This window comes from Eubalaena glacialis, chromosome 5, assembly GCF_028564815.1.
Source record: "Eubalaena glacialis isolate mEubGla1 chromosome 5, mEubGla1.1.hap2.+ XY, whole genome shotgun sequence".
Classification (NCBI taxonomy): Eukaryota; Metazoa; Chordata; class Mammalia; order Artiodactyla; family Balaenidae; genus Eubalaena; species Eubalaena glacialis.
The window spans coordinates 77915394-77942277 of record NC_083720.1 but is presented as its reverse complement, the minus strand read 5'-3'; the positions used below and the strand labels follow the sequence as shown (position 1 = coordinate 77942277).

The window sequence follows — 26884 nt, the reverse complement described above, 5'->3', positions numbered from 1 at the left end:
TTTGGAAAATAGTCTGTTGGTTTCTCAAAAGGTTAAACATAGGGTTCCATATTATCCAGCAACTCTACTCCTAGGCATATACTCAAAAGAAATGAAAGCAGGGCTTCCCTGGTGGCGCAGGGGTTGAGAATCTGCCTGCCAATGCAGGGGACACGGGTTTGAGCCCTGGTCTGGGAGGATCCCACATGCCGTGGAGCAATTAGGCCCGTGAGCCACAACTGCTGAGCCTGCGCGTCTGGAGCTTGTGCTCCGCAACAAGAGAGGCCACGACAGTGAGAGGCCCGTGCACCGCGATGAAGAGTGGCCCCCGCTCGCCGCAACTAGAGAAAGCCCTCGCACAGAAACGAAGACCCAACACAGCCAAAATAAATAAATAAATAAATCGCATTCCCTTAAAAAAAAAAAAAAAAAAAAGGAATGAAAGCATATGTCTACACAAAAACTTGTACATGAATGTTCATAGCGGTATCATTATAATAGCCTGAAGTGGAAACAACCAAACATCCATCAACTGATGAATGGTTAAATAAAGTGTGAAATATCCATATAATGGAGTATTATCTGGGAATAAAAAGGAATGAATTATTGATACATGTTACAACATGGATGAACTTTGAAAATATTATGCTAAATGGAAGAAGTCAATCACAAAAGGCTACATATTATATGATCCCATTTATACAAAATGTCCAGAACAGGCAAATCTATAGAGACAGAAAGTGGATTAGTGGTTGCCTAGGGCTAGAGATGGGAGAGAAGTTGGGGGAAAATGGTAGTGACTGCTAGTGGATACAGGGTTTCTTTTTGGGGTGATGAAAATTTTCTAAAATTGACTGTGATGATAGTTGCAAAAATCTATGAATATATTAAAAACCACTGAATTAATATACTTTAAATAACTTAATTATATAGTGTGTGAATTATATCTCAATAAAGCTGTTAGAAAAGAAGAAATATGTCATTGCCAAAATATATGTAAATGGGTTAAATTCATCTATTAAAAGAGTAGGACTCTCTGGGGACGTAATGTACAGCACGGTGAATATAGTTATTAACACTAATATATTGTATATTTGAAAGTTGCTAAGAGAGTAAATCTTAAAAGTTCTCATCGCAAAAACAAAAATCATAACTGTGTGGTGATGGATGTTAACTAGGCTTACTGTGGTGATCATTTTGCAATCTGTACAAATATTGAATCATTATGTTATATACATGAAACTAATATAATGTTATATATTAATTATACCTCAATTTAAAAAAAGAGTAAGCAGGACTCTCAGCATGGGTTAAAAATATCATATATTAGGGACAAGAAAACATAAAATAAAAATCGCAAAGAAATTTTGAAAATAAAGACTGAGCAAAAATATATATCAGACAAATGTAAAAAGAAAAAAGGGTGGCAATATTACTATTAGATAAAATATTATCTGATCATGCTTATAAAAAAAATAATAAAGTACTGAACACATTTATATTTAGTCAACTGTAAATTAAAATGACAAGCAAGAGACTTCCCTGGCGGTCCAGTGGTTAAGACTTTGCCTTCCAATACAGGGTGTGTGGGTTCAATCCCTGATCTGGGAGCTAAGATCCCACATGCCTTGGGGCCAAAAAACCAAAACATAAAGCAGAAGCAATATTGTAAGAAATTCAATAAAGACTTTAAAAATGGTCCACATCAAAAAAAAACTTTTTTTAAATAAAATAAAGTGACAAGCAAAATCTAATGAATCACTGGATACTAGAAAGCACTCTTTAGAATAATTCTTGGGTAAAAACAAAAGTCAAAACTGAAATGACAGGTTATTCAGAAATTAATGACAAAGGATATATAAATAATAAAATCTATAGGATGTAGTCAAAGCTATATGCAGAGGAAAATTAATAGCCTTAAAATGTTCTTTATGATAACCTTGAAAGCTGCTAATGAAAACACTAGGCATTTAACTCTAGGGAAATAGAAAAAGAACAAGAAAATAAGCCCAAAAAAGTAAGAAAAAATAATATAGTTAATGAATTAGAAAACAAAGAGGGAATTAATAAATAAAACTAAGAGCTAGTTCTTTGAAATCATCAAATTGTGTTTCACTGAATACCCATTCCAGGAGCTATTAATAGATGTTCTGTGGGGAGGAAAAGATTTTGTAGCAAAAATGTATGAAAAACACTGCTTAGTAAACCTTCCACTTAAGAATTCATAATGCAGATTAGCTTATTAAAGATTCTGAAAAATCCTAAAGCATGTAACTATTTCAAATAGTGGGATCCAGTCTCACAAAGTTATTTGAGCATGAATACTTTTACTCATCAGCGTTCTTTGGAATAGTGCTCCATGGAATACCCATTTGGGAAATGATGATATAGGTAAATCTCTAATATGTATAATCAAAAATAAATGAGAAGATATGAATATGGAGCATCTGGAATGGGAAATGAGATTTAACATAGAAATGGATGAGATTAAAATAAGAGAACTGCATGTAAGCTTTATACTTAAAATTTTGCAAATATACACAAAATGGACAATTTTCAAGAAAAATACGCATTACCAAAGTTTATTCAGAAAGAGGTAGAAAAATGAATCATCTAATAAACATGCAAGGAATACAAAAGGTTATGATTAAACACAAGTACGGTCAAAATCAATTAACTCTTCTTGGAGCAGAGGAACTTCCTAGTTCTCTAGCATCCAGTTACCCTACTTTTCAGTACTGCCATCCCTCTCTAGGATTACCACAACAGCTTTCCAACTGGTATCCTCCTTTTCTATCCAGCAAGTGAGATTCCTCCAATAAAGAAATTTGATCATACCACTTCACTGCTTAAAATCCTTTAATGACTCCTCATTAATCTTGGGAAGAAAATCCAAACTTCTGGATATATTCTACAAGGTTCTGTAAGTTATGATCTGTAGGAAGCACTCTAGCCTCATCTCTCAACTCTCTCCTTCCCCCACTTTTGCTCCAGTCCTACTGAACACTTTTCCTTTTTTCAGAAGCACCATGTTCTCCCTCACCTTCAGGTCTTCCCACAGGCTCTTCCATCTCTCAGGGACACTCTCCTTTCCACTCCACTACTCTTTTGAATGGACATTCTTACTTAAATTTTGTTTTAAATGCTGGAAAGCATCTTCCAATTTCCCTAAATATGGGATAGAGGCTCCTCTTATTTTTCCCATATCCTTATTGTAGCATTTACACAACACTGTTTTAATATCCTGTTTTTTTAACCCCATTCCTCAATAGACTACAAGCTCCAAGATGGCAGAGATTTTACTGTCTTGTGTACCACTTAATCCCCAGTACCTAACAACATTCCAGGCACATAACAGAAATCCAATGTAAGTTTACTGAGAGAATGAATGAAATTGAACACTGATACCAAAGATAAAAAAGATAGCATCCATAATAAAACTGTAGGTCAATCGTATTTATGAATATAGATGTAAAATCTGAAATAAAATATTAGCAAGTCAAATCCAGCAGTCTAACAAAAGAATACTATATCATGGTCAAGATGCATTTACTCTAAAACTACAAGGATGACTCAACATTAGGAAACCTAAGAAGAAAAACTATGTAATTGTTTTGATAGATGATAAAGAACATTTGATGGATTTCAAAATTCATCATGATAATCATTCAGTAAATTTAAAAGAGAAAGATATTTAACTTGATGTAAAGCATTTATTGGAAGAGAACAGAAAATTCTATCTTAATGGTGAATTAACACAGACAAAAACAAATAAGACAGGAGGCCTGTGAAAACTGCTATTATTGTTTTGAACATTTTAGCTGAAAGGCAGTAAGACAAAAAAGAAACAGTAAAAATACTGGAAAAGACACAAAAGTCATTATTTTAGCTAATGACTATCTTATTACTACTTAGGACTAGTTGGAAATTTTAATAAGTTTTCCAGTTACAAGATAACAACTTTCCCACATTAACTAGTTAGAAAGTATAATGGAGGGGGAAAAAAGGTATCATTCATGAAAACAGCAAAAATATTAAATTCCTGAGAATAAACATAACAAAAAAAATACAGAACTTAAAGGAAGAAAAATTTCCCAAACTAATCCCTTATTTATTAAATCAAGTCCAACCAAGTCAATGAAATTTTTATGTCTGGAATTGGATACTACAATCTAAAATTCTTCTGATAAAATAAATAACTGAAAATATATAAAAAAGAGAAAGAAATTCAATGAAAAAGTGCTTGCCTTGTAAAATGAAATACAACGCTGAAATTTAAATAATGTGCTACCAGACAGGAATATCGAAAATAATCATGGGGCCAAGCTGGAAAATATATAAATAGATCTAAAAATTACTGGAATTCAATATAGGTGACATATGGACTTTTAAATTAGTGTGGAAAGAATGTATAGCTTAGTAAATTCTCTTCTGACAACCAAATAAACATTTGGGAAAAATTAAGATGGATGACTACTTTATAAGTTATACCTAAATATTATCCCAGGTAGATTAAGAGAGTAAATATTTTAAAAACTCATTAGAATACTAAAAGAAAACGTTAGAGTGTTGAAAGATTTAGGCTTTTATAAGCATGAAAACAAAGCCAAACACATGAGAGGAAAGACTGCTAGATATAATTACATGAAAATTTACATTTCAACTAGTATTAAATACTTAGCACGAAAGTATTCTTAAAAAAGGTAAATTGGGAAAAGAATTGATAACTCCCCGATTTCTCAAGGATATGGAGAAATGGATATTTTTCTTACAAGGTTGATAGTAAAAAATTGTATAAACTTTCAGAAGCACACTCTGGAAATATTTTCACAAAAAAATAAAGATGAACAAGTGGAATCAACCTACATGCCATCATTAGAGAAGTGGTTAATTAAATTGTGGCACAGCCATGCAATATAATACTATCTAGCCATTAAATATATATAGATCTACATTTCTTTTTGGAAGAACACCCACAATATATTAAAAAGAAAAAAGGTTTAAGAAATAATCTGTGTAACATAATCCTTTTGTTGTAAAATACTTACATATATAAAAAAATAGACAATAAAATGTTAACAATGGCTACTTCTGGGTTTAAAAAAATGGAAGATTTTAAATTTCTTCTTTAAGACTTTTCTTACATCTAAGTTTTTTCTTTGAATACCTATTTCTTTCATAATTACTGAAGGGTATTAAAGCAAACAACCAAAACAAGAGAAATTGAAATTTTCTGAACTGAACAAGAATTATCTTTAAGGAAATTTTATTCGAAGTTCTAGGGTATCTCTTGAAAGCTTTCATGACAGGTAAATCACTGTTAGATGACAGGTAACTACAAGAAAATATTTCCAACAAGTTTTAAAATCCTCCATCTAGTATTTCAAGACCTTCCAAACAACTGGCCGAACTTTATCTTCCAGTTGCCTGTGACTCCCTATGTAAACTTTCTGTCAAGTCAGTCTGTATTTCTTTAGTGGAAAATATACAAAAATCTGTTTGGCATTTATCTCTGGTATGTCGAGTTTAAACAACTTTAGTTTTGTTGTTAAATATTTGGGTTTGGCAATTCATAAAATCCCGCTTGGTAGCAGTTACCAGAAGTAATGGCAGAAAACTGAAGAGAAGTTAAACCTCATCCCTTCTCTGATTATCCCACTCCACAATGATCTCCTCTTTCTCTGACTTCTGGAACAATTATTGTGTGCCACCATAACTTTCCTCTTGTTCATATACTTTGGACAGTACTTTTCTCTCGTTCATTCATTCATTTATGCTTGGTTGTATGATTTACTGTTTTCCAGATGAACTCAGCAGCCTGGGGCAGGCATGGAGAAAAGCAAATATTTGGGATTCATTCAGGATTTAGCTTTTGCAGGGCTTGTATTATGGAAGGGCAAGAAAGTTCAGGATATTGCCAAGAGCATGGCTGATAGAATGGACTATGGACTCTTAATGTGGATGGGATAAAAATGAGGAGCGAGCTGACAGGGAGAAAGTGGATGTTTCAAAGAACTAGCCCTATGAAAGGCTCCCTAGGCTTTGCAGGATTGTTTTTCATTTACCTTTCATTATCTGAGACTATGACTACACATATTAGAGAATAGGAATATTTGTGTGCACCAGTAATTATATAACTTAGGAATATTTATGTCATTCTGCTAGGAATAAGAAACAGAAATTCAATAGTAGAGAGAAGTTCCATCAATCACACTTATTAAGGAAAGATTTTTCTCTTTTTTTAACGGTGAGTATAATGCATGCTTCCGAGACTGAGCTTATTAAAAGAGCAAAACAAACACAAATAACAAAGGGCAACTATAGTAGAAGGTGACAGGCCACCAAAAAGAGCATGTTAATAACTAAGCAGTATTTATTAGCCAATGCACCTTCCCCAAAACCACTCAAAATCATCTGTAGTCTCTGCTATGATCCAGAGCAAAGGCTAAAGAACAAGGTAAATGTGATGCACAGTGACAGTGCCTGAGAGACTTCCAGCCCTTCTAGATCTCAGTTAAAATGAACCTTGGAGAGGTTCTGTGGACAGAAGAGATAGAGGGCAGGAGAGCTGAGGCATAAAATGCTAAAAGGGGTTAAAATACACATTTTCCCAAAGAAGAGATGAAAATTGATTCTGTCTTCTGGCGACCATACTTTTAAATTTATTTATTTATTTATTTTTGGCTGCACTGGGTCTTTGTTGCTGCACGCGGGCCCTCTCCAGCTGTGGCGAGCGGGGGCTACTCTTCGTTGTGGTGCACGGGCTTCTCACCGCGGCGGCCTCCCCCAGTGAGGAGCACAGGCTCCAGGCGCACAGGCTTCAGTAGTTGTGGCACTTGGGCTCAGCAGTTGTGGCTCACGGGCTCCAGAGCGCAGGCCCAGCAGTTGTGGTGCCCGGGCTTAGTTACTCCGTGGCATGTGGGATCCTCCCGGACCAGGGCCCGAACCCATGTCCCCTGCATTGGCAGGCAGACTCCCAACCACTGCGCCACCAGGGAAGCCCTGGTGACCATACTTTTATAAATATACTTAGTTACGCAAAACTAAATGACTTCACAGAAATCCAGAAAAAAACTGTTTAAAGTGTGTAAAATTTGTACTATGTAAAGCTGACTTAAAAAACCTGAATATCAAGTTGTATTTATGTTATGATTTTTATTTCAAAATCATTATGCAGGTAAGCAAATATTGAAAGGGAACAGAAAAGTTTAAATTGCGGAGATGGTTATGGACTTTTCCCCTTTATTTATATATACATACATATGTAATTATATTTGTACAAAAAAGAAAAATGCAAAAAGAAACCCACATTTTTTTCTCTTATGTAAGAATTTTCACATTCACTGTATTCCCAGGGACATAAACCCATGTTCTACCTATATGTCAATTACCTCAGCATACTGAAGCATTTCTCTTCCTCTCATATGGTCACTGTTTCATTTGCAAGCATTCCTTCTGAGGTAGGTTGGACATTCAGGGACTGTGATATAAAATAAAAACTGAACAGACAATGCCTCAGCATTTGTTTCAGAACCTCCTCTTTCTTTCATTATCTATTCAAAAACAAAGGAATCCATATATATGTGTTAGCATACAGTATTTCTTTTTCTCTTTCTGACTTACTTCACTCTGTATGACAGACTCTATACGTATAGCTGATTCACTTTGTTATACAGCAGCAACTAACACAACAATGTAAAGCAATTATACTCCAATAAAGATGTTAAAAAAAAAAAAAAGGAATTGCTCTAAGCTTTCCAGTTACTACAAGGTTTAAGGAGGATCGCTTTTCCTGTCTACATCCTTGCCTCTGGGGATAAAGTAAAAAGGAAAGAACAAGACTCTTTCCCAAGCAATCATGAAGAAGACAGAGAGAGACAGACACAAAGAGAGAGACAGACAAACAGAAAGAGAGACGACTCTACTTCAAGACTCAAAAAGAAGAGAAAGAGGTAAAGCAAGGATCTTTCCCTTGCTCCTAAGAAAGCTTTAGAGGCATGACAGTAATATTATGACATACAATTATTATTAAATATTAAAGCAATTTCACAAGTCAAGTATCATAAGGAAAAGAGATTTGATCACTTAAAGATATTTGTAATTGAGTATATGGAAGAATCTTTTGGTGAAAACAAACTTCAAAATGACTTTTCTGGCTTAATTTGGACCCACTGATAAACAGACGCCATTGACAACTTCATGAGCACTTTTCTTTATGTCATCAGTAGTCCTTCCTTTCATTAGAAGTATTATACACACTGACCTAATTCTACTAAAGTTATGCTTATTATTGGAGGCACTGATAATCACAGCTTTTTGAAATCTGCTGAGAAAAAAGAAGATATCTTCAAAAAAGTCTGAGAAACAGAAATCATCAAATGTGTTTTCTTTGTTGAATGAAAGACAGACAAGTTATTTTCAGTCTTCTAGGTCAAAAGGTTTGAAATTAGAAGAGGACTTTCTTCTAGTCTTAGGTAGAGTCAAACCTTTTCAAATCTCATGTTTCAGACTCTTCTGACAGAGGATGATAAACTGTCCTTTTACACACAGGTAGTTCAAGTGCAGTCACATGGTACAGAATAGTTAATACATAAAGTCTGAATTCAGAATCAGAGACTGAAGTGTTATCATTCCTTCATCACTCAATCTATCTCCTAAATCAATGATTTAAACCTTTAGATCATACAGGCTTCCGTGGTGGCGCAGTGGTTAAGAATCCACCTGCCAATGCAGGGGACACGGGTTTGAATCCATGGGCCAATGCAGGACATGCCCTGGTCCAGGAAGATCCCACATGTCGCGGAGCAACTGGGCCCATGCGCCACAACTACTGAGCCTGCGCTCTAGAGCCCGAGAGCCACAATTACTGACCCCAAGTGCCACAACTACTGAAGCCCACGCGCCTAGAGCCCGTGCTCCACAACAAGAGAAGCCACCGCAATGAGAAGCCCATGCACTGCAACGAAGAGTAGCCCCCGCTTGCCCCAGCTAGAGAAAGCCCATGTAGCAACGAAGACCCAACGCAGCCAAAAATAAATAAATTAATTAATTTTTTAAAAAAAACCTTTAGATCATAATCTCAGAGAAAGTCATGAAGGTCAATGTAGAAAAATTAGGGGCCACTGTCACCCAAACCTGGACTAGAACATCTAATCCTCTGAAAGATATATTCAAAGGAAAGGCTTAATGAGCTAAACTAGGCTTAATGCAAAAGCTCTCTGCTGAAGTTCAGTGGAGAAAGAAGCCTTATCTAATTTTGCTACCCCCACCCTTAAATCAAAATTATCAGAACAAATGGGACCTAATTGAACTCAGAAGATTTTGCACAGCAAAGGAAACCATCAACAAAACGAAAAGACAACCTACATATTGGGAGAAAATATTTGCAAACAATGCGACCAACAAGGGCTTAAGTTCCAAAATATATGAACAGCTCATACAATGCAATAACAAAAAACCAAACGATCCGATCGAAAAATGGGCAGAAGACATAAACAGACAGGTCTCCAAAGAAGACATACAGATTGCCGATAGGCACATGAAAGATGCTCATCATTGCTAATTACTAGAGAAATGTAAATCAAAACAACAATGAGGTACCACCTCACACTGGTCAGAATGGCCGTATCATTAAAAAGTTTACAAATGACAAATGCTAGAGAGGGTGTGGAGAAAAGGGAACCCTCCTACACTGTTGATGGGAATGTAAATTGGTGCAGCCACTATGGAAAACAGTATGGAGATTCCTTAGAAAACTAAAAATAAAGTTGCTATATGATCTAGCAATCCCACTCCTGGGCATATATCCGGAAAAAGTGTAATTCGAAAAGATACATGGACCCCAGTGTTCAGAGAAGCACTATTTATAAGACATGGAAGAAGCCTAAATGTCCATTGACAGATGAATGGATAAAGATGTGGTATATATACTCAGCCATTAAAAAGAATGAAATAATTCCTTTTGCAGCAACATGGATGGACCTAGAGATTATCATACTAAGTGAAGTAAGTCAGAAAGAGAAAGACAAATACCATATGATATCGCTCATATGTAGAATCTAAAATATGATACAAATGAACTTATTTATGAAACAGAGGCAGACTCACAGACATAGAAAACAAACTTATGGTTACCAAAGGGGAAGGGAGGTGGGGCAAGGATAAATTAGGAGTTTGGGATTAGCAGATACAAACTACTATATATAAAATGGATAAACAACAAGGACCTGCTGTATAGCACAGGGAACTATATTCAGTATCCTGTAATAAACCGTAATGGAAAAGAATATGAAAAAGAATACGTATATATATATATATATATATATATATATGCATAACTGAACCACTTTGCTGTACAGCAGAAATTAACACAACACTGTAAATCAACTACACTTCAACAAAAAAAAAAAGATCTGAGTATCTGAAACAATACTCTTTAAATCCACACTCTTTCCATTTTTCTCATTCTTTAAAATATTATCTGAATTGTGGCCATGATGAAGTAAGAGGGACCAGATTTTCCTTCTCAGCTTAAAACAGCTAAAAAATGGACAAAATATATGAAGCAATGTTTTTCAGACACTAGATAACCGTCAGTGCAGGACAGCAGTCCCCAAGAGAAGGGAAATAAAAGAGGAAAGCCCTACAATTGCTCTAGTTTACTGACTGGAGAGAATTTACAGCCCATGGTGCAGGAGGAAGGAGACCAGGAGCAGCCCTGTGATCTCTCTGAGTTGAGGAAATAGAGTTGAGCGTTAGGAAAACCAAGCCAGCTGGAATTCAGGGACAGGGTAGTAATAAGGAGAAGGCTACAGAGAGAGAGGTCTGGAGATCTGTAGAGGATTACTCTGAGTCTTTAGCTGAGTACTGATTGGCACATGCGTGGAAGAAACTACCTAAACCGCGGATTAGAGGGCACAGTAAGTGGCGTTCACACAGGACCATGAATAGTTCATGTTCCCAATGGCCTGAATGGAAAGACCTTCTAACATATAGGCAAGGAGTACAATCCTCAGAGGGTATTGCCTGAGTTGTGGAAACAACTGAGCACTAGACTAAAGGCTTTTATGAGCTCACTTAACAAAGGCCAATAGGAAAATTTGAACAGATCAACTGTTTCTCAGAAGGTTAAACTGTTCCCCAGTTAGCTGCATCCCAGTACAAAGTTCAAAACTATTCTAAGGAATTAAAAAAAAATATTCTAAGGAATTACAAAGTCCAGCACCCAACAAGATCAAACTCACAATGCCCAGCATCCAATAAAAATTTCCAGACCTAGGATGTAGCAAAAAATATGACCAGTAATGAGAAGAAAAATTAATCAATAGAAACAGACTTGGAAATGACATGGACAAGAAGCTTAGTAGACAAGGGTGTTAAAATAGCTAATAGCCTGAGGATTTGTTTATCGGACTCTAAGCATATATAAAATACACTCAACATGTTTCAGAAGATACAGTCAAGTATGAGCATGATAGAGAGAGAAATAGAAAATATAAAGAAGACCAAATAAAACTTCTAGAGATAAAAAATACACTGGGTGGGATTAACAGTAGACAAGATAGTGTAGAAGAAAAGATTAGCAAATGTGAAGACATAGCAATAAAAATTCTCCAAAATGAAATACAGAGAGCAAAATTACTGAAATAAAGGAAACAAACAGACCAACAGTGAGCTGTGGGAAAGAGCAGTGGCCTAACATAAGTGTAACTGGAGTTTCAGAGGGAGAGAATAAAGGTAAGAAGAGAGAAAATTTATTTGAAGAAATAATGGTGACCATTTCCTGAAAACTATAAATTCAGATCCAGTAAGCTAAACAAATCCTCAGGCAGAAAAAATACAAAGAAAACCATACCAAGATACCACAAAACCAAATTATTGAAAACCAGTGGTAAAGAGAAAAATCATTAAAGAGCCAGAAAAAAAAAAAAAAAAAAAAAGATACAGTATACACAGAAGAATAAAGAATGACAGTGGATTTCAATAGAGGCCAGATAATAGTAGTATGAAATTTGTAAAGTCTGAAAGGAAAAAAAAAACTTGTTAATACAGAATTCTCTATCCAGTGAAAATATCTCTCAAAAATAAAGGTGAAATAAAATTCATCACCAGCAGTACAGCACTACAAGAAATTTTAGGTAGAAGAAAAGTGATACTAGATGCAAATCTGAATCTACACAAAAGAACCAAAAATGGTAAATTTGGGAGTAAATACAAATACCTGTTTTTCTTAAATTTAAAGTATCTTTAACAGATAATTAAATGTTTAAGGGCTTCCTTGGTGGCGCAGTGGTTAAGAATCCGCCTGCCAATGCAGGGGACACAGGTTTGAGCCCTGGTCCGGGAAGATCCCACATGCCACAGAGCAACTAAGCCTGTGTACCACAACTACTGAGCCTGTACTCTAGAGCCCGCGAGCCACAACTACTGAGCCCACATGCCTAGAGGCCGTGCTCCACAACAACGAGAAGCCACCGCAATGAGAAGCCTACGCACCGCAACAAAGAGTAGCCCCCGCTCACTGCAACTAGGGAAAGCCCGCATGCATCAACGAAGACCCAATGCAGCCAAAAATAAAATAAGTAAAAAAATAAACTTTTAAAAAAAGATAATTAAATGTTTAAAGCAAAAATAACAATAAATTACAGGGTTTATAATCCCAAATCATGTAGAAGTAAAACATACGATAACAATATACAAAAGTCAATAGGGGGAAATAAAAGCATACTATTATAAGATTCTTTTAGTATATGTGAGGTGATATACTATTACTTGGATATATAGTAAATTCTAGAGCAACCACAAAAATATAACTAATAAGCCAATAAATGAAGATAATTAGAATCATAAAAAATACTAAATCCTGCCAAAAAAAAAATACCCAATGCCAAAAGAAGGCAGGAAAAGAAGAAAAGAGGACAAAGAACAACTGGAACAAATGAAAAACAAGTAGAAAGATGGTAGCTTTAACTGCAATAACCAAAACAGCACAGTAGCTTTCCGACGGTGACGACCTCCCCACAAGAACATGCCTCTCGCAAAGGATCTCCTTCATCCCTCTCCAGAAGAGAAGAAGAGGAAACACAAGAAGAAGCGCCTGGTGCAGAGCCCCAATTTCTATTTCATGGATGTGAAATGCCCAGGATGCTATAAAATCACCACCGTCTTTAGCCATGCACAAACAGTAGTTTTGTGTGTTGGCTGCTCTACCGTCCTCTGCCAGCCTACAGGAGGAAAAGCAAGGCTTACAGAAGGGTGCTCCTTCAGACGGAAGCAGCACTAAAAGCCCCTGGAATCAAGATGAATGGGAAACCATCCCAATAAACACATTTTGGATACGTAAAAAAAAAAAAAAAAAAAAAAGCACAGTACTGGCACAAAAACAGACATATATATCAATGGAACAGAACGGAGAGCCCAGAAATAAACCCACACACCTATGCTCAATTAATGTATGACAAAGGAGGCAAGAATATACAATAGAGAAAAGACAGTTGCTTTAATAAGTGTTGGGAAAGCTGGACAGCTACATGTAAATCAATGAAATTAGAACACTCCCTCATACCATATAAAAAAATAAACTCGAAATGGTTTAAAGACTTAAATTTTAAGACATGATACCATAAAACTCCTAGAAGAGAATGTAGGCAAAACATTCTCTGACATAAATCATAGCAATATGTTCTTAGACCAGTCTCCCAAAGCAAAAGAAAGCAAAAATGAACAAATGGAACCTAATCAAACTTAAAAGCTTTTGCCCAGAAAAGGAAACCATCAACGAAACGAAAAGACAACCTACGGAATGGGAGAAAATATTTGCAAAAGATGGAGAATACATACAGATGGCCAACAGGCACATGAAAAGATGCTCAACATTGCTAATTATTAGAGAAATGCAAATCAAAACCACAGTGAGGTATTACCTCACACCAATCAGAATGGCTATCATCAAAAGGTCTACAAATAATAAATGTTGGAGAGGGTGTGGAGAAAAGAGAACTCTACTACACTGTTGGTGAGAATGTAAGTCAATAAGATTGATGAAGAAAAAATAAGAGAAGACAAATTATCAATATCAGGAATGAGAAAAGAGATATCACTACATATTTTAAAAACATTAATAGCAAGGAAAAATTTAATAACATGGACAAATTCCATAAAGACATAAGCTATAATAACTTCCTTGGAAATAAACAGATAACTTGAAAATCCCAATAGCTATTAAAGAAACTGAATTTTTAGTTAAAGACATTTCCACAAAAAGACCTCTAGGCTCAGCTGCCTTCACTTATTTTTTTTTCTTTCAGTTTTACTGAGATATAATTGACACATAGCATTGCATACATTCAAGATGTACAATGACTTGACTTTTATTAGATGATTATTACAATAATTTTAATTAACAGCTATTATTTTCCTTAGATACAAAAAAGAAAAGAAAAGAAAAAGAAAAAACATTTTTTTTCCTTGTGATGAGAACTTTTAGGATCTACTCTCTTAGCATCTTAGCACTTATTAATTCCACCTATCATTTAAAGAGGACATAATACTAATACTACAAAACTTTTTCAGAAAATAAAAGATGAAGGAATACTCCCCAATTCATTCCATGAGGCCTACATTATCCTGACACCAAAACCAAAGACACTAAAAGCAAAAAACAAAAACAAAACAAAAATACCCTATCTACCTATCCCCTACGTGAATGTACACACAAAAATACTTATCAAGTAAAATCTAACAATATATAAAAAGGTTCATACAAAGACCAAGCGGGTTTCATTTCAGTACTGCAAAGTTGCTTTAACAATCACAAATCAATTTATTTTACCGTATCAACAGACTAAAATGGAAAATATATATTATCATTTCAATAAATATAGATAAAGTAGTTAACAAAATCCACATCCATCCATGATAAAAGCTCTCAGCATATTAGGAACAGAAGAATAAAGAACATCTACAAAAAATCTACAGCTAACAATATATCTAATGGTGAAAGACAATGTTCTCACCCTAAGATCATGAACAAAGCAAGGACGTCTGCTCTCACCAATTCTATTGAACACTATTAAGAAAATCACAGCCAGTTCAATAAAACAAGAAAGAGAAATGGCATACAGTTTAAAAAGGAAATAGTAATGTTGTCTTTATTTGTAGATGACATTACATTAGCAGAAAATCCTAAGGAATTTATAAAAAACTATGAGCACTAATAAGTATATGTAACAATATTACATGACACAAGATCAATATAGAAATAAATTATATTTCTAGACACTAGCAACCCACAATTTGAAATTGAAATTTGAAAAACAATACCATAAACAGTACTATGAAAATATGAAACACAGGGAAAATGTGACAGAAATATGCAAGATGTACACTGAAAACTCTGAAACATTGCTGAGAGAAATTAAAGAAGACCTAACAAATAGAGAGTAATCATTCATGCTCATGGATTGGAAGACTCAATATTGATAAGATGTCAATTCTCACCAAACTGATCTAAGTGATTTAATGTAATCCCAAATCCCTGCAAACATTTTTTTTCTTTGTAGAAAAGAGAAACTGATTCTAAAATGTCTATAGAATACAAAGGACCTAGAAGGGCAAAAAATAATTTTGAAAAAGAACAAAGTTGGAGGACTTTATGTGTTTTCAAGACTTATTATAAAGCTACAGTAGTTGGGACAGTGTGGTATTGGTGTAAAGACAGACCTAAAGATGAACAAAACAGAACAGAGAATCCAGAAATAGACCCATACATATATGTCAACTGATTTTCAACAAAAGTGTGAGGGCAATTTAGGGATGATATGCATAAGCAAAAAAATAAGTAAACCTTGCTCAATCCTTACTCACACCATAAACAAAAGTTAACATAAGACGGACGACAGACTTAAATGTAAGAACTAAAACTAAAACTTCTAGAGGAAAACATAAGATAAAATCTTTATTTTGGATTAGGCAAATATTTCTTAACAGGACACAAGCACAAACTAGAAAACAAACAATACAGTGGACTTCACCAAAACTAAAAACTGCTGCTCTTCAAAAGACACTGTTAAGAAAATGAAAAAGCAAGCCATAAAGTGGGAGAAAATATTTGTAAAATATCTATCCAACAAAATACTTGTATCCAGAATACACAAAGAACTCTTATAACTCAATAACAAGAAAAAAAGCCCCCAGTAAGAAAATGGGCCAAATATTTGAATAGACACTTTACTAAAGAGGATATACAGATGGCAAACAAGCATATGAAATGTCATTCAACATTCAATGTTCAACGTCATTAGTCATTAAGCAAATGCAAATTAAAACCACAAATAGACACCATATCCAGTGGAATGGCTAAAATTAAAAAAGACTGACCATAGCAACTATTGCTAAGGATGTGGAGCAACTGGACCTCTCAAATACTGCTAGTGAGAATGCAAAATGGTACAGCCACTTTGGAAAACAGTTTATCAGTTCCTTACAAACTTAAACATACATGTACCATACAATCCAGCCATTTTACTTCTACATATTTTTATTCAAGAGAAATAAAAGTATACATCCATACAAAGAATGGCATGTGAATGTTCATGGCAGCTTTATTTTAAATTTCCATCAATGGGAAAATAAACAAAATTATATACCCATACAATAGAATACTACTCAGCAATAAAAAGGAATAAGCTGATATATACAACATGGATGAATCTCAGAATTATTATGTTGAGACTAAAAAAAGAGTACATACTGTATAATTTCATTTAGATAAAATTCTATAAAATGCAAATTAGGGGCTTCCCTAGTGGCACAGTGGTTAAGAAGCCGCCTGCCAATGCAGGGGACACGGGTTCGAGCCCTGATCTGGGAAGATCCCACATGCCGTGGAGCAACTAAGCCCGCGAGCCACAACTACTGAGCCTGCATGCCACAACTACTGAAGCCCGCGCGCCTACAGCCCATGCTCCGCAGCAAGAGAAGCCACCACAGTGAGAAGCCCGCGCACCACAATGAAGAGTAGCCCCCGCTCGATGCAACTAGAGAAAGCCCGCGTGCAGCAACGGAGACCCAATGCAGCCAAAAATAAAATTAAATAAATAAATTTATTTTTTTAAAATGCAAATTAATTTATGGTGACAGAAAGCATATAAGTTGTCTGGAACAGAGGTGGAAGGAAGGATGATTTCAAAGAAGCATGAATATACTTTGCAGGATGAAATATTCTTAATTGTAGTGACAGTTTCCTCATTATTTCCCTAAGAGAGTAGAATACAGTTCAGGTGTAGTCATATGTCAAATTTCATCAAATTGCACACTTAAATATGTGCAGTTTATTGTATGTCGATCTCATCTCAATAAAACTGTTAAAAAAACAAATACCCTGAGCATTCAACTGTTCACTGTTCCTTCAACAAGCAATTTCACATTCCCTCATTCCCAACTCAGTCAATAGCTTTTTAAGTGGCGTTGACATCCATCCATGAAATATTATTTTAAATAAGACCCTATTTTCCTCTACTAGAAAGTGTAGGTGGAGGTGACGGCGTCAGGAAACAATAGAGCAAACACCTGATCAACACTAAGGGAGAGTGGAGGGAGAACTGAAAGTGGACGCTGGATATTTCCTCGTTCCTTTTTATGCCACCTGCGTACCCCCTTAACCTGGAATTGCTTTGGAACTCTCAAAGTTAACCTGTCCTTCTTTTCTAAATAACACACTGTTCCAAGAAACTGCTTGAATTGCCACATGGCTTTTAGCAAAAACATAACTCAGCTTGTGTTCATAACTCAGCTATTACTACATGCTAGTCAGAAAGAAAAAAAAAAACTGTGTGAATCTGTTCTTTCCATCTGAATCACAGACACAGCTCAAGTTCTACCATCTCCAGGCAGTCAGCCTTCCCTGGCCATTCTAGGACCCTCTGACATCCCTTCTCCCTGATCTCTGCTCTAGGTAGAATTCTCTGTTTGTGTCATGCAGTTTATCATTGCAGTTGTCCGTTTTCTTACCTAGTGTAGAGGGATTTCTTCTATTTCTCTCCCCAAGTTTCCAGCTTTGCCTATACCATGGGAACTTCTGCCCACAGTTTTGCTCTCTTAGGGAAGTAATGAGGAGGAAGTTTTCACTTTTACCATTTCTCATATTTCCTCCCCTTAATAGACATAAACCATCTAATTGGGGAGAAGGGCAGTGCTCAGGCGTGACCGAGCTTCTGGTTGGCCCCTTTTCTCAGACAGAGCCTCTTGCCCATAAGCAGAGCACATCCTCCTCTGGAAGGCAGCATGCAGTTTCGCAGCTCATATGCCTCTGAACAAAGAAGACACATGAAATTGAGCAGGAAGGAAAACCTTTGTAGGCCCCATGGGTCCCAGGCACATTCCTCAATCCAGCTTGATCAGCAATTCAGCTGATGAAATATTTTAACCTCTACCACCTACAGGTGTGGATGAGAGGTATGATTAATCAGCACCACCATCTAGAATGCCTTTCCTTCTTTCATTTGATGGTCAAAATGTCTACCCTTCTAGACTGACTTCTTATTCATGGAGTCTTTTGCAATTCCTGAGGTCTCGATTAATCATTTTCTAGTCTTTGCCTCAAAGTACAAGATTTATTCTGCCTGGCATTCTAGTAAGTTGTATATATCTTTTTCCACACTTAAAGTATAAGCTCCTTAAGAAAAGGGGCTATGTCATAGTTATCTTTGTATCAATCCATGCAGTTTCATTTTATACACATTTAATCTAGATCACCTTTGTAATTACCTGTTTACTGTTTGTTTTCAGGCAGATTATAAATTCAAAGAGGCAGGGAGTCAATTCTTGTTAACTGCTGTATCACTTCCACTGGCACAGGGCTTGACACCAAATAAATGCTCTGTAAATATTTGTTGAATTGAATTACATTTTCTCTCACACATTTATAATCATGCCTAATAAATACTTGTTGATTGATTGTTTATTTGATGGAACGGTGAGATGCAGCAGATCAATCTAAAATCAAAGTGCCATCTTTTAAAAATCCAGAGTAACTAAAATCAAAACATCAACAACAACAAATATGCACTTCCTTTGAAGATAATGTTGAAATGATGAAAATTATTCCCTTTCCCACACTACATACTGTCTTTTGGAGTTTTCATACCTATAAATTACTCATCTATTAAGAGCACCCAATTCAAAGGGTAAAATCCTTGCCTCATCACTGATTGCTCTCGTCTCTAAATGATCAATTTCTAACGAAATAAAGGTTTTTCATATTGCAGGTATAAGAAAATGCTGGAAATAGAATCCAGCCAATTTAACAGAGTTCTGAAATAGTGACTCAGCATACGAGTGCAAGCTACAAGGGCAATCAGACCTCCAACCGCTTTCTGCTCTGTTGTTTCTATTGCAAAACTGTTCAGTATTAGAACTCTCTGTTCTCCACAGCCAGTGGCAATTGGTGCCTCTTGGCCTCACAGAGGTCCCTTGACATTTCTCCAATAGCTCAGTAGCACTATATAGCATTTATTTTAGATGTTTGAATTTAGATGTGTTAGTTAATTGATTAAAAGGCAAAAAGAGAAAAATAAAGCTCAAGAAAGTGCCTAATAACTTAAAGAAGTAAGTACCTAGTAAGTGACTACTGACCATCCAGTCTTATGATGGGTCCTCTGGGAAGAAAGTGCCTGTTCTCTAGAAGTCCACAGGATGTCTGATTTATACTGAAGCCATCATACAACAATATGAAGCAGAATATAAGGAAGTGTGAGTGACTGCGGTACAGCCAATCAGAGCAGAGGAGAAGGGTAAGGGGGGTGTTTCACTGATAAGCTGAGTCTTGGAAAAAAATGTAGGATTTAAACTGGTAGAGGTGAATGCAGGAAAGGAGGTAAATCCCCAAAGTCACACTCTACTTGCAAGAATACTTTCAAAAGTTCTTCCTCAGAGCAGGTAACAGTCCATTGACAGATATGGGTTACAAAATCAAACCTGATTAAGACTCTACTGAGTAGCTTCTGAGTGGGTCCCCGTTTTAGAAAAGCCCCTGAAATTGCTGCAATCACTAAGGCCAGGAAAAGGGCACCCAACAGTTGATACATACTCAACAGAGCATTTACTATGACCATTGAATGATTACTATTTTACAGCAGACTTTCTGGAAGATGCCACCTACTAGTAAACTAGGTACCCCTGGGTGACTTGTCTTTCTCTTTCTGACTTACTTCACTTAGTATGATAATCTCTAGGTCCACCTATGTTGCTGCAAATGGCATTATTTCATTCTTTTTCATGGTGAGTAGTATTCCATTTTATATATATATATATTATATATATATAATATATATATCTATTATATATATATTACATATATATATACACACATACCACATCTTCTTTATCCATTCATCTGTCAATGGACATTTAGGTTGCTTCCATGTCTTGGCTATTGTAAATAGTGCTGCTATGAACATTGGGGTGCATGTCTTTTTGAATTATAGTTTTTGTCTGGATATATGCCCAGGAGTGGGATTGCTGGATCATATGGTAATTCTGTTTTTAGTTTTTTAAGGAACCTCCATACTGTTCTCCATAGTGGCTGCACCAATTTACATTCCCACCAACAGCATAAGAGGGTTCCCTTTTCTCCACACCCTCTCCAGCATTCGTTATTTGTAGACTTTTTAATGATGGTCGTTCTGACCGGTGTGAGGTGGTACCTCATTGTAGTTTTGATTTGCATTTCGCTAATAATTTGTGATGATGAGCATCTTTTCATGTGCTTATTGGCCATCTGTATGTCTTCTTTGGAAAGTGTCTATTTAGGTCTTCTGCCCATTTTTTGCTTGGGTTGTTTGGATCCACTGAGTTTTGATATTAAAAAATTTAGGTAATTGTTTTTAATTAAAAAGTTTTTTTCAATTTAGGGTAATTTTAAGATGGTTTTAAACCAAGATTGGCGTAAGAATTGGTTGTTAACAATGGGAGATTAACCAGATGATAATTAAATATATTAGGACATTTATATTCTTTTAAATTTTGTTCTAAATAACTTTCCTTCAGGTATTATATTAATTATTATTTTTAGTAATTGGAGACCTAGCGTTTTTGATTTGAGTTTATGCTTATAATTTTCCAGAAAAACACAACTTATAGTATGTTCTCTTGCAATCAGTTGTCTGCAAGACTATCCTCACTTTAACCTAACTCACAGTCACCCTCAAGGTGCGGCTCCATAGCAGATCCCTTCAGGACATCTTCCATAAAATCAAGGTTAGCGATTTGTTTTCTCTTTGTCCTTCTGGAGCACTGTATGCATAATTCTACTGGTTTTGTGTCTGCCTCTCACAGGCAGGGATTCTGTCCTATTCATCTTTGTACTCCCAGCACCTAGCACAGTGCCTGACGCATAGTACGTTCAATAAACTCCTGTTAAATTGCTGAATCACTGCCTTCCAGTTTCCAGTTTGGATCCCGTAGCCATGGCTAGGCACCAGCATCCACCTGGTGGCAGCAGCCCCATGGTGCAGAAGAGCGAGGAGGAAGTAAACAGTCTATGGAGAATTACTCTTACAAGCCTAAAACATCTGCAAAGCAACAGTAAATCTACATATACTCCAAATTCCCCACTTTCCCTCCACCTCCTCCCTCACCTAAATATCTAAATCCATACAACAAAAAGCCAGTTCATACAAAGTTTTAATGCTTATCTGTTTTCTCAGAATCAATCAGATGCTTGTGATGAACATCACAAGAAAAAAGTTTTGTAAGTAGATAAAACAATTCACTAGTACTGTTAGATTTTTTTAAAACAGATTCCCAAAATAACTATGCTTGACATATTTTCTACTGAAAAATAAATACTAGTGCAAGAAGTTTTATCTCAGAAATATTGTTGACTCAACATTATTTATTTTAAAGTATCTTTAGCACTTGTCCAGTCATCACAGAATATGGTCTTTGATTGTTCTTCAATGCAGAAGAGAACATTTTACGTGGGAGGTTCAGCAACTTAAGAAATATTTGTATTTATATCTTATTGGAACTATTATTTTTATCCAGCTACTGCATAAAAATAAAAATTGAAACACCTTCCTAATTGCCTTACCAGTTTGTTTGCATCTCAAAGCAGCTGAAAACGATCCAGTCACCCTTGTCAAGAAGCATTTACGGGGATGGGATGAGGGAGCTGCCCAGTAAACAAATAAATTACAACATCAGGCATCAGACTAAAGGATTCCAGAAGCAGCAGTGACTAAGGATTCCTTTACACACAAGGAGAGAGAAACAGGAACTCCGTTGCATCCTGATAAAAGCTCTGTGATCAGTGTTCTCAGTGGTCTGCAGGTCACGCTTTGCAGACTATTTTATACTCTATGAAAAGCAGTAAATTAAAGTCATTTATTATTTTACAGACTCTCAGTGTAGCCTGTTGGGGTTAAATCATTCCCTGGTTTACCTACATTTTAAGAAGCCTGTATTTTTCCAGCATTATTTAACTTCCAGCCCTCTCTACACCACCACAGCTCCCTCTATACACACATACAAACCAGGAAATATTGTTAAGATGGGACATTGTGACAACTTCCATCTTATTTTGCTCAAATTCTACTGCCTGCTTGTACTTCAGTCAATCTTCCACTACAAGAAAACATCAGCTAGAAAGTGGTAACATTTCCCTCTTCCACCCATTGTGATACCAAGGACACTGTAATAGAAGTGTCCCTTTGTGCAAACAAAGCCTACAGACAGCCACAATCTGTGCTGCCCTGGAGCTGGCTTTGGCTCTCTGGAGCAAGGCCGAGATGTATTGAGGCTTTCCAGATAGAAGGTCACAACGGTGTGTTGAATAGCACGGTTTCTGCAGAAATCCTTAAAAACTACATTAATCCTAAAATACTGTATATGGCTCAGAGACAACTGAGACATGCTAATAGAAAACACCCGGTGACCAATGACAGCATTTCATAAAGCCAGCCACACGCACCCAGATACGTATCTTAGGAGACCCTTAGGTAACAGGTGCTGTACCAGAGGGAAAGCTCCCGTTCATAGGGAGAACAGTTCCATCACCCATTCGTGTCCCAAAACATTGCGTTGGCCTCTGCCTCCAAAGATATCAGCCACCTTTCACACTAATATGAGAGTGAAGAAAGCAAGAAAGAGGAATTATAGAAAACATAATTTCAGTAACAAAGAATTCTATTCTTTTGAAACTGGAAAACTCAGGTGCCCTGCCTCCATGGACTCTTGTCCTTAAAATAAAAATCCACTCCTCTCTTCACTCTACAAGGCCATTCTTTTTATTTGAAGATCTTTTTCTCACTACATTCCAGAACTTTTTGTGAGATATAAGTGGGGGCAAACCAGCTGTTTTTCATGAGGATAAAAAACAAACAAGCAAAAACCTCTAGGCTCTAGTTTATTTCTGTTAGTGTATAACCTTAAGGAAGTCACCTAAACTTTCACAGACCCCAAGCTGCCTTATACGAACATAATAAGGCAGGGTTGGAACACAACCTAGGATCTTATATAAGGGGAGTTTCATAGAGATAACTGGGCTTTAGAAGTCTAAGAACCCAATAAAATTATATGTAAAATGTTTGTGTATGAGCATTTTTCCTGGATTAGCATCCACTTTCATCAGATTTTCTAAATGGGTTGAGACCCACTGGTTAAGACAGTTTCTAAGTAAAAAGTTGTAAACTGAAGAGTCTACAACTCTGATTCTTCAGTAACAACAGAGCAGGTAAAATTTTAATTGGAAGAGAAAAGAGCCTACAAATTTTCATCCTTAGAGAATAAACAAATGTCAGTGGAAATCATACTCCATTGACAACGCTAAGGGATCTGTGATGAAGGGGCTGTCTCAGCACCTGGTATCTTCCCTGGTATCTATAAGGGCCTGGTATCTTCCCTCCACCCTCAGCAAAGATTTAGGGCCATGTCAAAAAAGGACACAGAAAGAAGCAATGAGAACACCGAGTGCCCAGATTTTGGTTTTTAAATACCATTCCTCACTACAGAAGTGGGAACCCTTGAAGAAATGGCTGAGTTCTAATCTGGGGAGAGGAAAGTATGAGGCGACCCTGAGATGTCTTGTTGGGCTAGGAAGTGCTGGAAGACTAATGGATCATGTTAAAAGCTGACAGGAGCTGGTGTGAAGCGGATCCCACTGGCCAAATCTAGGCAATATGAACATCAAAAAGGATGACAGTAAAAGATTATAAACATTAAAACTTTTAATCCCATGAGTATAAAATGAGGAAATAAAAAGAGGGCGTGTAATCAGAGCATATCAAAGAGAAAAATAAGGAAAGTTTTTCTTTACAGAAGAATGCCAACTAACAAATGTAGAAGAAACAATAAAATTAGAAAAATCACCATTTTGCAACCCCCATGTAATCTCTGATTTAGGCACAGATCATCAATGGATATAAAAATCACTGGGCAATAAGATATTTACATGGTCTCAAAGTATCATGCAACATATTCCTTAACACCAAAGTTTCCATTTCTTGAACCTAGACTTTAAGAATAAACATAGCATTGCATATTCTAATTAAACTGTATCCTAGTTAACAGAAATTAATGTTATTGAAATCTGTGAACTTATTAGTTTTCAAAGAATTAGAACGTATCAGTTAATCCATACTCAGCATCATTTGACAATTATTTGAGGATTCAGAAGGCCCTCCTGTACCTTTCTGTGCCTCTTTATTATCAGTATGAACATAAAAGATAAAAGGATCACTGCTCAGAAAGAGGTCCCCAATAGCACACTGGGATCATCAAACTAGCTGTTGTCCCTCTCAGCTTCCCAGTGGCCAGTGGTTCCACTTAGGGATATCACGGTCCACAGTGTTCTACTATCCTCTCCTACACTTCAGGGAAATAAAAAGCAACTCTTTCTCACCCAAAGGTAGAGAAAGACAACATAGAAAATTCTAAAGAACAAATGACCATGTTTCTTCGACAAGTTGTAAGAGGGGGAAAAAAAAAGGAAGAGAGGGAATATTGATGGGTTGAAAGAGACTCAAGAAATATATCAACCAAAAGCAACATAAGAATCTTATTTGGATCCTGACTCAAACAGGAAAATTTGAACACTGCTAGATATTAGATATTAATTAATTAATTTTAATTTTTAGGTGATAATGTGATTGAGATTACACTTTTAAAAGAGTCCTTTTTGAAAAATAAATAAATAAATAAAATAGAAGAGTCCTTTTTGGATAAGATACATACTGAAAAACTTGCAGCTAATACAATGTCTGAAATTTGCTTTAAAATATTCCAGCGAGGGTGGCAGTGGGGGGGGGGTGGGATATAGAGGGAACAAGAGTGGTCACTTGATAATTGTCAAATCTGGGTAATGGGTTTGCAAGGGTTCATTATACTATCCTCTCTACTTTTGCCTATGCTTGGAAATTTCCATCATTAAAAATCTTTTTTAAGTAAGGAAGCCCTATTAGTCATAGGTATGAACAAACTGTGGTTAGTCGGGATGTGTTCAGATTCTGGATTTATGTATAATTAACTTTATTTCAGTAACCACTTACTGACTGCCTGCTTGGTTCTGGCATTTCTAGAACTAGGTGATACTCAATGGTCCTTTTAAGTACCATCGAGAGTGTAATGCTTAATAGTGCAGTGTCTGGAGCCAGATGGCCCAGACTAGAATCCCAGCTCTGGCACCTACTAGCTGTGTGATATGGATAAAACTGCTTGATCTCCTTATGCCTCAGTTTCCTCATCTATAAAATGGGAATAACAAGAGTACCTACCTCAGCAAACCCATGTGAAGTACTCAGAACAGTGTACTTAGAACACAGTAAGCATTCAACAAATGTTAGCTATTAACAGCATTCACCAGCTGATCATATTAAACGTAAATCTATGACTTCTACTCTACTGCCATAGAAAATCTCATATAAAACACTGTCTTACTTTGACAGCTATCAAACACTTTGATACCATTCCAGATTTCCTAAAATTTAATAGATGTGGCATTTGCTGGTGACACATCTATGCTTGTAACAGTCTGAGGAAACATTATGTTCCTTCATATTAATTGACCAAAAAAGATATCAAGATGCAGAATAGCAAGAAGTCACCCCAGCTGCCCTTTTGTAAATCAATTTATTTGAAAATACATTTTGTCCTCAGGCAATACATCACTGATACTCATCTGCACATACGAGGTCAGACCAGCATAAGCAGGGCTGGAAAATGCAAATCAAGATGATTCACCAATAACATTTTCTACTCTTGAGATTTTGAAATATAATAAAACTAAAGCTTAATAAAAAGGGATGACCTCCCGCCTCTTCCCTGACAGCCAGTGTTTGATGAAACTGCTTATGTTACTGAGGATGAGGAATGAAGGTCAGGAGGGAAGATATAGGAGATACTGCAGGCAACTGAATCCGGTACAACTGAATCCGGGACAGAGGTCAGGCTCCACCTGAGGAGAATGTATAATGCATGTTCATCAGCGTAGGTTGCAATAAATAGAGACATGAAAGAGAACACAAAACAACTCAAGACTCTGATCAATGATGTCCAAAGCCCAGGGCAGTGGGAGTGGTCTGCTTTAGTATATAGAATTTAAAAACATGGATAAACTGATGAAAACTCAGTGCGCGTTTTATTATCATCATGCACTGGCAAATCAAAACAGTGATAAAACATTCCCCCCCCAAAAAGTCTTTTGTTAGTCTAAATTCTAAACCACTACTGCAGTCACTGTCAAATTGTAATAAGATACATGTAATCTTCAAATTAGCACAATTTTCTAATTTTGTAACTCAAACATTTATTCGATATAGAAGTTAGGCAAATGCCCATTTGTACACCCGTGGAAGCAGATTCAGCTACAAAGATTCATTTTCAGAGTAAATGAATTTGTAATGATTCAGAA

General features: G+C 36.2%; 2 protein-coding genes across 3 annotated transcripts in view; one reads left to right on the top strand and one right to left on the bottom strand.

Annotated features, from left to right (window-relative positions):
• The window catches only part of CRACD (capping protein inhibiting regulator of actin dynamics), a 278237-nt gene that overhangs the window by 179025 nt on the left and 72328 nt on the right, over positions 1–26884 (bottom strand). The gene's annotated exons all lie outside the window — the stretch shown is intronic.
• LOC133092163 (small ribosomal subunit protein eS27-like) lies at positions 13007–13328 on the top strand. Its single transcript, XM_061191398.1, has one exon. The coding sequence runs from the start codon at positions 13007–13009 to the stop codon at positions 13259–13261; it is 255 nt and encodes an 84-aa protein (XP_061047381.1). The 3' UTR covers positions 13262–13328.

Bases quoted from the DNA above. Each gene is read 5' to 3' on its own strand.
- LOC133092163 (XM_061191398.1), top strand. From the start codon at position 13,007: ATGCCTCTCGCAAAGGATCTCCTTCATCCCTCTCCAGAAGAGAAGAAG.